The 13,550-nt window shown below is 40.3% G+C and overlaps 1 protein-coding gene across 6 annotated transcripts in view; it reads right to left on the minus strand.

The window, feature by feature from the left end:
• The window catches only part of dennd2da (DENN/MADD domain containing 2Da), a 43,720-nt gene that overhangs the window by 12,686 nt on the left and 17,484 nt on the right, over nt 1-13,550 (minus strand). For 3 of the 6 annotated variants that reach the window (XM_084185114.1, XM_084185113.1, XM_084185117.1), the window contains 3 exons: nt 10,380-10,439; nt 9,695-9,793; nt 633-808 (listed from right to left, as the gene is read on the minus strand). In XM_084185114.1, coding sequence (XP_084041240.1) covers nt 633-808; nt 9,695-9,793; nt 10,380-10,439 — 335 coding nt within the window. The remainder of the gene's footprint in view (nt 1-632; nt 809-9,694; nt 9,794-10,379; nt 10,440-13,550) is intronic. The other 3 variants (XM_084185116.1, XM_084185115.1, XM_084185118.1) reach the window with 1 other exon arrangement.

Consider the following 13,550-nt stretch of genomic DNA (forward strand, 5'->3'; position numbering starts at 1 on the left):
CTCTGAGAAAGAGAGCAAGAGCAACAGAGAGAGAGAACAACAGAGGGAGAGAGGGAAAGAGGGCAACAAAGAGATGGAGAGAAAGACCAAGATCTTTGTCAGAGGGATGTAACTTGAGCTCTTTCTCAATTCCTCTTTCCTCAATTCCTCTCTCCTTAACCTCAAAATGCAAGAAGGTCCTAGGGGAGAGACCTTAGACCTTCTCCTCCAATACGGTTGTGGAGAAGGCGAGGAGATGGGAAGCGAGGAATCGCGTAAAGACTAATTTTAATAGAGCCCAATTCTATCCCTCTGACAAAGATCTCTCCCTTTACAGGAATACGTCATGTGACGTTGAAATGTCAGTATACCTTTCCATCTAATGGAATAAAGTTACATTTTGAGTGCCGCAACTTTCAACCACATATTATTGGTATATTAAGTAATATTAGTCCACTACTGGAAGTTTTTAATTGGGTAAGCCCTACTTTTAGATTCCTGTCTTTCCTTGCTGAAGGCCTACCTGAACACTTCTCTCCTACCTCCCTCTGACTCTTCAATGACTTCCCTTGCACTTTTCATTTCTTCTTCACATTTTTCTTCCTTATCCCTTTTGGGAGACATGCAGAGTTTCTACTAACTAGCGGACTCACCTTTGGGAACTGGTAGATGATCTGTGGCTCATAGGCACCCTCTTTGGATTTCTTGAGGCTGACCACCACCAGGTACTCAAAGAAGTACTGCCCGCTCATGTAGCGCTGCTCCTTGGCTGGGGTGTCCACCAGAGCTGGCTCCAAAGACTCCTGAAGGGGTGGCTCCTTCATCACCCCTGTCGGGACAACAGTGTGTAGAGGCAGAGGCTTACTAATAACATATAGTAAAATCAAAGGTTTATGGTCTGGGTAGCTCAGCTGATTAGACCATGGTGCCAGCAGTGACAAGGCAGCAGGTTCTATCCCCGTACCTGACACATTACATCTTACTAATCATTAGATTCAAGCACTTTTCAATAAATCTCTGTTATAAGAAATATTTTGAAAATACAATATCCACTTGAGGGTGAAAAACAAGCCTTTTTAATATATCTCTCTCTCTTCCACTCTGCTGCCTAGGCAGCAGCAGATATACAGTATCAGTTACAATAGATAAAGTATTGCTGCTCATTGCCTGCAGGAGAATCCCAGGAATGTGGCCAATAAGAGTGCTCTCCGGTATGTTTTTTACTTTTCCAACACGGAATATTGAATGGAACTCAACTTAGGTGCTGGTGCTGACAACCTCAAATCAAAAACACAATAATTGCTGAGATGTGCAAAACTCAATACAGCCATAAGGATTTGTGTGACTATAACAACAGCTATGATAGGTGTATGTTTTTCCAACAAAGTATACAATTATATTAAAAGTGTATATTACATTTTTTTGCATTATGAATTGAAAATACGTATAATTACTAGCCAGAAGACACTTATTATTCTGAGATACTTATAATACATGCATGTTATTTCTGCATTATTAAATGAGAACAACCACATACCAAAGTAAAAACAGGCGTAACAGACACCATGCTAAAATAAAAATGCAAAAACAGCCAAAGTGAAATGTTTCACGAGGTTTCTAAGTATATGAGCACCAGCCTGTTTTATACGATTCTTATCTAGGGTTTTCTGAGATGTGAAATGATGAGACATTTAGTTCTTAATCTATTTATTAATGTCTAGAAACTAAGGACAAGCCCATCCCCCACCCACCTCTGCCACATGGTGTGTTTACGGTTGGGTAACCCCTGCAGCAGTTTGACAGAGGACCTGCTGAACAGCAAACACCAAAGATAAATATTGGCTAATCTTTTCTCTCCTTAGGGTTTTGTGAAAATGTTATCTTGCTTTTTTTCATTGCTCCTTATAAATAATAGTAGAGCTGGGCTGCCCAGACAAGTTATTTATGCTGCACTGCCGCACACACTCACAAACACACACTCTGTCTCGCTCTCGCACGGACACGGACACGCGCACACACAAAATTATCGTTCTGTGACTCAGCCTACTGTGACAGGTTTTACCTCCAACTGCTTTTACCAAGGCAACAGGCCCTGTGTAAGGCAAGACTAACCCATTACACGCCACATTTAATGTACGTCAGCAGTACACCCATACAGCTGGTGGGTGATTTCTCACGAAACTAGAACATAAGACCATGATTTTTGTATTTTCATTCAATTTAATCCACAGAAGGGTCCTTTAGAGGAAAGATTGTTTACATATATTTGACATTTGTATCTTAAACCATAATTGAGAAATAATTAATTGGAACATTTGTGACATTTTGCCCATACCCAGGCCTCCTTTAAGACTAGGGCTGACCCCATTTAGTCGAGTGGTCGATTGTTTGGTCGGTAGGCCGTTGGTTGACCAAGATTTTTTTAGTCGAGCAGTGGCAAATATATATATTTTTTTAATGTATGGCACACGAGACACCTGTCTGATTCACGACTGTCTGAGTGGACTAATCCATTGCGGAGGCCGCGGGGATGGCACACCAGTATCACAAGTAGTACATTTAGCCTACTGTTCATTCTCATAATTTCTCATCTACAATGTTTGTTTGGTTATGGTAATTTATGTTAATACATTCATTATATTATTATTACAGTCTTATCATTGTCATTGTAGGAGAGGACACGTTGTTTGCAGAGCGCACAACCTAGGCTACACTTGTGAGAATTTTTTTTGGGTTTATTTCATTCCATTTATGAGTTGTCAATGTATTAATTGTCTTTTGTTTGGAGCGCTCCTGTCAATCTTGAATAAGGACACACACCTGATTACACATAGAAGTAGGCCTAGGCTTCCTGGCCTGCGAGCAAATGTAGGCCTATAAATGTGCTCATTTTTTCTTTGCCGCAAACAGCAAGTAAACGAAGGCTGTTTTTACATCCATTGAGAATGACAATAGTTCCTCAACGTAGCCTATTTGAAAAATATTTCCAGCCCTCTCCCTTTCGATAATTACACAGCATGAAAGGGTAAAAAACGTCATTCTCTGATCCGGTGGAAACGTCATAACATAGGCCTACCTGATTACTTCTTATCGCTTGCGCATATAGCCTACAGCTGTTTCTGTCTGTCCGGAGCTCACTGGCCGAAACTCTGAGGGCCCAGAATATTTTATACAATGTTGCAAGTTTGCTAGCACGAAATTAATAATGTTTCAAGTTCCTTGCAGACAGGCCATGCATAGCCAATGTGATTTATAGGATATTTATTTATATCAGGATATTTTCTACCTGCGGACTGCATTGTTTTTATTTGTTGGCTTTATGTAGGCTATTTTTACATATTGGCAATGGCAATAGAAGTTACTTTTAGATTTGTATCATTTTCATTAAGATATAATTTTGATTAACCACATGACATTGATTGAGATATGAAGACTTCATTATAAATTAAATGAAACTGTTCCACAAACAGGTTTTTTTCTTCTGGTTAGGCTATATTGATCTCTGGCTCCCTCTTTAGTCATTTGTGTGTCTTAATTTTTAATCTCAGTGCTTAAAGCATCAGATAAGCTCAGTAGCCTACATATAGTTGATTTTATTCAAACATAGGGTGTGTCTATATATGGAACAATACATGTTTTTAAATGTCGACCAATCGATTGGTCGAAAGAACAGACTACTCTCGGTCGACCAATATATACTTTTTGTCGGGGACAGCCCTATTTAAGACTCCATAACGGTTCATCTGTATTTGATACAAAGGTAACCAAAAATTGGTGTCATATGAAGCTTTACCGCTTGCTCTGTAATACGAGATTTTTCAAAATCGTACATTAGTATATGAAAATTGGAAAATATAAAACATGAATATGGAAAATATAAAAATGTTTGATTTGGGAAAATTTGACAATATACTCTACAGCCAATTTGAATCCATTTTCACATTCACTCTGTTGGTAATGCTTAAAAATTGGATCATAACTCTAAAACGAGATCCCATTCTGGAACTTTGATATGCCCGTAGAGTATATTATGTTAAACAATATATTTAAACATTTGCCAAATCTAAAATGGTATTTTCAATATTCACATTTATATTTTTCAATATTAAATGAATGTAAGAAAATTGTTACTGAAATCTAAATAATACTCATATTACAGAGCCAGCGGTAAAGCGTCATATGTCACCAATTTTGGCTTTGTAGCACCTACAGATTAAACATTATGGCGTCAAAAGAGGCCTGGGGAAGGACAAAATGTCACAAATGTTCCAACTTCAATTAATTATTTCTCAATTATGCTTTAAGATACAAATGTTAAATACATGTCAACAATCCTTCACCCAAAGGACCCTTCTATGGATAAAATTGTGAAAATAAAAAAATCATGTTCTTGTTTTGTTCTAGTTTCGTGAGGAATCACCCTGGTGTTATAAAAAAATGTCAGAGTGATGATAAAGCTAAACAAATACATTACTGGGTCTGCAATAACTTACAGGTAATTGGCACAACTGGAAAAACAAAATCAATCATAACTAGGGCTTTGGCGGTTATGAAATTTTGTCAGCCGGTGATTGTCAAGCAAATAACTGCCGGTCTCACGGCATACTGGCCCCCCTGTAGCTCAGTTGGTAGAGCATGGCACTTGCAACGCCAGGGTTGTGGTTTCGTTTCCCACGGGGGGCCAGTATGAAAATGTATGCAATCACTAACTGTAAGTCGCTCTGGATAAGAGCGTCTGCTAAATGACTAAAATGTAAATGTAATTGACCGTTAATGAACATAAACACATTTAGCATCGCTTGGCTTCCACGCATAGCCTACAAGCCACTGATGCAGACCTTTGGAACATCTACATTTAAAAAAGTTTAATAAACCCGTTGAATATACTGTAGCCTACACCATCACAATACACCCATTATTTTAGACAGGTCTAAAGAAACATCACATGAAGAAAATGTAGTCTATTTCAGAAGAACAGAATAGTATACTCTGAGTTGTGCTTATGTTAGGCCCTGATCTGGCTATGCCATATGGCTGTGGGCTACACTAGTTCACTTAGCAGACAAGATTTTCTTAAAATTCCGTGGCATTATTTTTTATTATTTTATAGTATGAAGAATACAATTGAACATAGCTGAATAAAATCTAAAGGATATTTTCTTCAAACGATTTCCAAGGAAGTGTGCACGTGGCGATTCTGTGTTGAGCGGTTAACAAAGAAACAGGTCCTCCTATATGCTTAATTTAGAGTTACTTATGCAACTTTAGTTGTGATACAAACATTTGGCTACATGTTTAGATTTTTAATACATTAATATAGTCTGCATGATGCGACTAATGAAGATTTGAAAACATTTGCATGAAAAGCATGAGCTCTGATTTGTTTCTTGTGCAGGCTGCACACACTTCATCAGTCTCTCATTCACAATTTGACAAGCACTTGATAATATTCTCACCAGGCCTCGAATTTCCCAGCAGCATCCCCTTGTGTGGCCATAATGCCCCCTAAAGAATCCATGCCTTTTGCGGACAAAGTGGCCGTTGTGCCATTGGGCTGAATATAATAATTATAATTCCCTTCTCCCGGGCTGCCATGCACCGAAGCACCTCTCACTCACATGGCTCTCTCAGATATCTCAATTCTTATTAGCCAATGCCCGTCACGTGACCGGGTCCTTCTCACAGGCATCTCAGCTAAGAAATAGGCTACAGGTGAAGACCAAGACATCGGGGATGCCACTGCGTGCGTCCCTCTTATCAGATTCCGAGGCACATATTCAAGATGTTAGAAGAACTGTCCACATTTAGCCTACTTTTTGTCAGCCAACAAGATGAGTAGGCCTAACGAACAGCAAAAGCACTAGCCTATGTCAATCTACTATCCCCCATAGTAAAAAAGTTGACCTATTCTATTGGACAACTTGTCCTTCTGTGCAATAAATAAATAAATAAATAAATATTCAGAACATACTCTGGGACAGTTGTGGGATGCGATAGATTCCAAATTAATACAACCACTCGCATCAAAAAAACTTAAAAGCAATGATGCACCAGATCAGAACATTTAGCTTAAAATGTTGATAAAGTATTAGGCTATTTCTTCACATTATAAGTGCAGCAATGAGCACACAGAGTAGGCTATAAGCGCAAATATTCCAAAATGCAATCAATTAGCGGGAAAACACTGTTTTCAAAAGTGACTGCAAATGCAATTATGCATGTAATACTTTATTATAAAGGTGCATTTTTTATCTTCCCCAAACTTGAAACTCACATGCCGCCTTAGTATGCCAGTTAGGCTCTACACTGGTTGTAAAGCGGATTAATGTGCTTATTTTAAGAAGTTATTTGGACACTTTAGTTGTGATACAAACACGCTGGGCATCATTCACAAGTGATAACACATCATTCACAAGTGATAGGCTAATATTGTCACCCATCAGACTATTCTTAATTTAATGTCTTTACATATACTAAATAATATATGTGTGAAATTAGTTTTGATTTGGAATGGACCATTATCATGCATCTGTCTCAGAACAGGGGCATGGGGAAAAAAATACATGTCATCTATGCACTTAAATAGCGAATGGAGGACGATTTTCCCGTGGTACATTTTCATGCCAGCCAGGTAGGCTATACTCCTGTTGTAAAGGAAACAATGTGCTTATTATTAGGAAAGTTGATAAAGTAGGCCTAGCCTATAGAAAGCTGATGGGAGCCTCCTCTTTTTAATAGAGGTTTTCTCACGCAACTGCATAGCCTATAGAAATGTCGCGCAACATCAGCTCTCATGAAGTGTTTGATTTGATTTTCGAAAAACATTTGCATTGATGTCAGAGTGATTAGAGGGACAATATGTATGAAAAAAATGTATGCACTCACTAACTGTAAGTCACTCTGGATAAGAGCGTCTGCTAAATGACTAAAATGTAAATGTAAAATGATAAACAATATAGTGCTGAGTACCAGGCAGTTAAGCGAGTTTGGTAGGCTACTAATGACCATCAGCAGCATCAGAGCTTGGAGAAGCCTAGTTACCGTGATTAAACGGTCACGTGGAATTTGACTGCGGTCATGACTCGTGACCGCCGGTGTGGCGGTAATACGGTCACCGTAACAGCCTTAATCATAACACCATTGTCTTCCACCAACCTATCCATTCTCATTCAGTGTCTGATGAAGACATAGCTAGACCATTGTTGCACACTTGTCAAATATCTAATTTTTTGGAGTTAGGCAAACCTGTTGGTCCTGTCTAAAAATCACACCTAGCTAGACAGAAGGCAAGGTGGAGCCATTGTACATCTACTGTACACAAATGCCTATGCCCTAGGGGCTAGGGGTTATTTCTGAACAGGGCCTTAGTTTTTTTGTAAACTAGGAAGTATTGTGTGAAATAGGAAGTACTTAATAGAAAACAAGAAGTGTTTCTATGTAACAAGGCGTTTCTGTGGAGCGTTTTAAGGCCTTATATAGGGATGTTAATGGTTAACCGTTAATCGGTTAGCCACTGAAAATACATTTGACCAGTCATGCTTATCAGTCTATAGGTTAATTTGCATAATTTGGTGGAATTAAATTGCCGCGTGTGTATTTTCATTAGTCATCATGGATCTTATTTATCACACTCGCACAGCATACAGAGCCTAGTTTGAGGAGCGGAATAGCCTACCACCTTTCAGACAGCGTGAGAGCGGCTCCTCAAAAAGCTGGTACTGGAGTGAAACATGCTTTTGTAAGCCTAGACATTGCGCAACAAATAACCAGTCTAAATGCAATCGCGTGTTATAAACTGTTTTGATGGCCATGATTAAAAAGTGCTACTATTTTTATTTCTCAATCTCAACTCGTAATTAAAGCGTGCCTCCCATTCGCCATTTGAGTGCATAGGCTATAGTCAACAGTAGGCAGGTGATCAGCGCGTCATCCACCACTTTGCAATGTGAGCTTGAGGCAGTATAATTGTTTGAAAACGGAACATTTTACTTTCCTTCAAATAATGAGGCATGTCTTACCTTGCTTCAAAGTAGCCTAGCCAAAATCCAACCATAGAAATGTGGAGGCAATTATTTTCAATTAACTTCCTCATGCCATTAAGCAGCATTTCTCTCCTGTTCATTTCTCTCCTGTTCTATCAACTTTCTTCCGGTGGTCCTCTGTAGCTCAGCTGGTAGAGCACGGCGCTTGTAACGCCAAGGTAGTGGGTTCGATCCCCGGGACCACCCATACACAAAAATGTATGCACGCACGACTGTAAGTCGCTTTGGATAAAAGCGTCTGCTAAATGGCATATTATTATTATTATTATTAGAAGCCAAAGGCACAATCCTAGTCATATTAGCAACCCCTCCTAGTTGTTGCTATAAGATCCCCCCTCTTTCTAAGTTTCTGAGATTTTCTTCTCACAATAGGCGTGCGGTTTAGAACAGTGCTTTCCCGCGAATTGCATTTTGGCAAATGTTTGAAAATTACGTTTTATTAGCTGCTTCGTTACAGGAGTTTCATTTTCAATAATATGCTATAGCCTTTTGACTGTAAGACGATAGGATTGCTCCAATAGGCTAGGGGAAGCTTCCCCAAATGTACATTGAATTAGCCAAAATTATATAATTAGCCTACTACCATCTATACAGAAAATGAAATCGTTCAAATTACTACACCAGAGAACATGATTTAGCCATAGAGGATCATTAGCTTCTTTGAAGAAATAGGTGTGGATTGTTTTAAAATCACAAGCCCATAGACTTCAGTTGGGAAGCGTGCAATATCGGAAGCTGCAAATATCAAAGAGCTGATTGTTGCGTTGAGGCAGTCAATGAAACATCTAAAATAGTGCTAAGCCTAACGAAATATTTCAAAATACAATCGCTGGAAAAACACACGAGAAAAGACAAAGAAACAACTCTAATCGGTCTTTAGTAATCAAAGTTCTCAACTCCCAAAGTGAACACAGTAGCAGTCTATAGCCTATCTTATTGGCACTAGCGGAGAGCATTGCCCATATCCGCGGTGAGTGCACATCTTCACTGTCTTTATCATGGGGTGAGTCAATGCCACTGGAAAGTTATTTTAGGACAATATAATTTCCTCCTCCAGGCTAGATGGACGTCATTTTGAACAATGTGTACCTCACCTTTTCGGAGGCCTAGATTAGATGGTTGCGTTCAAGACAAGGTCATTTTTATTGATGTCAGTTTGTCAGTGTCAGCAGAGAAGGCTACCCTGTCATGTAAAGTGTCGTAGAATTGCATGAAATGTGTTTTTAAAAGGAAAACATTTGATCAGATCTTCCTAAAATATGTTCCTCTAGCTGGGGCTGTGCAAAGGAAAAGAAACAAATTGTTCAGAAATAATTATTTTGAGAACAGTGATTAAGTTATTTTATAGGCTAATCCTAATTTATGACTATCCAATCTATTCATCACGTTAGGAATATTAGGATATTTTACAAATGTCTGCAAAATGCGATGATAGATGCATCCAATTCTCATGGGCTAAAAGTAAACTTCAAACTTAGTTCTATGGGCTTGCTATTGTTGCATGTTTCTATTAAGCTCTTAATGAAAAATGTCCATTCCTTGTATAGTATTTTCTGTTGGTCACGTCATTTGACTGTTTAGATTTTTTTTTGTCATTTGTTGACCAGTTAATGAGGGTTGGTTAGTCGGCAGCAAAATGTAATGCATTTCTTCATCCTTAGCCTTATACTCACGGTCTCTGTCATGTTTGCCCCGGAATGAGGACCACATGGTGCTTAGCCTCTTGATGGCACCTCTCTCACCCTTCTCATCCTCGCTGAGCTGGACGGTGCCTAGAAGGGACCACAGGACCAACAGATCATTAGTAACTCCTACACAAGGATCGTGTTCATTAGGCACCAAATGGAACAAAATGGACTGTGCTCCTCTGACCTTGCTAATAGCTTAGTCATCAGCTAACTAGGCTCAAATAACAAAACTCCCCACGGCAATAGGGTCTGAGCCCAGTGATTTGGCATTAACATTGTATCCAAAAAGTATCTAAACTAAATTAATCCTGAACACATAGCTAGCGTTCCCAACTTCGACCACTACGATACTAAAGCACTAACATAATGCCCTGGACCAGAGCTAGTGCGCAGACTGGTATGTCGAGTTCAGGCTGCGCGCCTACATACCATCTGAAATACAAAGATACCAGGTGGCATAAGCCCGCATAAGCTGCAGATAGATGCTTCTCTCCACGGGTGTGTATTTTCCCCTCACGTCCCACTTTTGATACCTTTATTTGGGTAACAGTATGCTTTTATTGTTACAAGCCTTGTCGACCAAACAAAGCCATGGAACACACTGCTAGAGCTATAGGTAGAGTCAGAGTCACAATTAAAAAGGTGTACTGTGCCCAATGGGGCTACTCACTGAGGTCAAATGACAGGGCGTCTTTCTCTTTCCCATTGGTGGCGCTTTGAGGTTGCTCACCTGGACAGGAGAAAGGACACGCAGGTCAAAACACAACTCACGCAGGTAGTTCTGTGAATGCTGTGAAACTGGCTTGTCATAACGTTTCCACAAAGTCAGAGGTTATACAGTGAGGGAAAAAAGTATTTGATCCCCTGCTGATTTTGTACGTTTGCCCACTGACAAAGAAATTATCAGTCTATCATTTTAATGGTAGGTTTATTTGAACAGTGAGAGACAGAATAACAACAACAAAATCCAGAAAATCACATGTCAAAAATGTTATAAATTGATTTGCATTTTAATGAGGGAAATAAGTATTTGACCCCCTCTCAAATCAGAAAGATTTCTGGCTCCCAGGTGTCTTTTATACAGGTAATGAGCTGAGATTAGAAGCACACTTTTAAAGGGAGTGCTCCTAATCTCAGTTTGTTACCTGTATAAAAAGACACCAATCCACAGAAGCAATCAATCAGATTCCAAACTCTCCACCATGGCCAAGACCAAAGAGCTCTCCAAGGATGTCAGGGACAAGATTGTAGACCTACACAAGGCTGGAATGGGCTACAAGACCATCGCCAAGCAGCTTGGTGAGAAACACAAAAGAACTGTCAATCTCCCTCGGCCTGGGGCTCCACGCAAGATCTCACCTTGTGGAGTTGCAATGATCATGAGAACGGTGAGGAATCAGCCCAGAACTACACGTGAGGATCTTGTCAATGATCTCAAGGCAGCTGGGACCATAGTCACCAAGAAAACAATTGGTAACACACTACGCCGTGAAGTACTGAAATCCTGCAGCGCCCGCAAGGTCCCCCTGCTCAAGAAAGCACATATAAAGGCCCGTCTGAAGTTTGCCAATGAACATCTGAATGATTCAGAGGAAAACTGGGTGAAAGTGTTGTGGTCAGATGAGACCAAAATCAAGCTCTTTGGCATCAACTCAACTCGCCGTGTTTGGAGGAGGAATGCTGCCTATGACCCCAAGAACACCATCCCCACTGTCAAACATGGAGGTGGAAACATTATACTTTGGGGGTGTTTTTCTGCTAAGGGGACTGGACAACTTCACCGCATCAAAGGGACGAAGGACGGGGCCATGTACCGTCAAATCTTGGGTGAGAACCTCCTTCCCTCAGCCAGGGCATTGAAAATGGATCGTGGATGGGTATTCCAGCATGACAATGACCCAAAACACACGGCCAAGGCAACAAAGGAGTGGCTCAAGAAGAAGCACATTAAGGTCCTGGAGTGGCCTAGCCAGTCTCCAGACCTTAATCCCATAGAAAATCTGTGGAGGGAGCTGAAGGTTCGAGTTGCCAAACGTCAGCCTCGAAACCTTAATGACTTAGAGAAGATCTGCAAAGAGGAGTGGGACAAAATCCCTCCTGAGATGTGTGCAAACCTGGTAGCCAACTACAAGAAACGTCTGACCTCTGTGATTGCCAACAAGGGTTTTACCACCAAGTACTAAGTCATGTTTTGCAGAGGGGTCAAATACTTATTTCCCTCATTAAAATACAAATCAATTTAAACATTCTTATGGCTTGGGGTAGAAGCTGTTAAGGAGCCTTTTGGACCTAGACTTGGCGCTCCGGTACCGCTTGCCGTGCGGTAGCAGAGAGAACAGACAATTTTTTGGGCCTTCCTCTGACAGCTAAACCATTAATGGACACTAGTGCCACGGTTAACCAACTGACTGAACATGTGCCAAATTTCACTTCCATGCTTGCTCACCATTATGGGTCACAGATCAGCACTGTAGAAGCACAAGGTCAAAAACATGCACACCTCAGCTGTAAAATAAGTAGCTAAAGAGTTCCAGTTATGCATTTGCTCTCGTCAGCTACATGGGCTACTTTTCCACAGTAGCGGTGCGTGGGGAAGCCAAACCGGGGAAGCGAAGCCAGGAAAGAAAAGCCATATTACAACCTGTGTTGTGATAATTGCGTTGTTTGCTGTATAACCTGTTCATAAGCCTTGACACTGTGATATATAGGCCTAAGGCCGAGACAATAAAAAGACACAGTGGCAGAATAAATTCAACCACACCTTTGTTTCATCACAAAACCGGAGAGCAACATCTGTCCGGTGAAGTCCACAAAACATATTGCATGTAACAAACAGTCAAGCAAGTCATTTTCGGACAACTATCGATTTAGACCCACGAGTTACCGCAAGTCACAAAGAAAACAGGCGCTGCCTCCACTATTCCAGCACCATTTCATCATCTAATCACCTATTCTTAGTCTAATACAGTGACAACTAAAAGATACCAAAAACGATTTAGTCCATTCAGCATAAGCTAAATATGATGTGGCTGTCCATGGTATTGATTTATCTGTGTGTGTGTGTGTGAAAGTAGAAAAAACATGTTGACACCAACGCCAATCTCCTCTTTCATGTTTCCTAAACGGTCTATGACTCTGTCATACACGCTTTTAGTTTTTGTCGTCCTAGGCTACCTGGCTAAAATGCTTGCTCACTAGCCTAACTTCCTTTTATGGGCAACAATGCGCCAGGCCAGCTAGTTAACATTAGCCTAACATAACTACATCTAGCTACATGTTGAACTTCCATCCATTCAGGCCAGGGGCACAATGTATGAATTTATGGTTAGATCAGAATCGCCTGTAAGTTATACAAATAAATAAAGAGCATCGCACACTCTACATATAAACTCCCAGTAATTTATTGGGTAAAACATCAATGTTTCGGCATCACTGTGCCTTCTTCAGGGTGGTTGGATCAGAATCGCCATTATAATCATTGGCCAGTACGTCCAAATCCCTATCTCCATCCATGGCTAATTTAGGAAAGGGACGATTTTAGCTAGCTAGCAACAGTAAGACAAGACACAACGAGATGTAACAATTCAAGTTCTGTCAATGACATTTGGCTTCAAATGTGATGTGATTGGTGTGAAGCCTTCCCTTTAAAAAAAATGTTTGTGTGCCAGGACCATTCACAGCTGAGCTCATTCAGTTTAGCTCAATGCTGATTGGCTATTATTTTAGATTTTTTTTTATCAAGGGAGGCCACATGCTCGCTGGCTTCCTTTGCATTCAATGCTACGGGCGGCAACAATGTCATACACTTTTTGACCAGACAGCATAGATGGGCTACACAGAG

The sequence above is a fragment of the Coregonus lavaretus genome, assembly GCF_964263955.1.
Source record: "Coregonus lavaretus genome assembly, chromosome: 20".
Taxonomy (NCBI): domain Eukaryota; kingdom Metazoa; phylum Chordata; class Actinopteri; order Salmoniformes; family Salmonidae; genus Coregonus; species Coregonus lavaretus.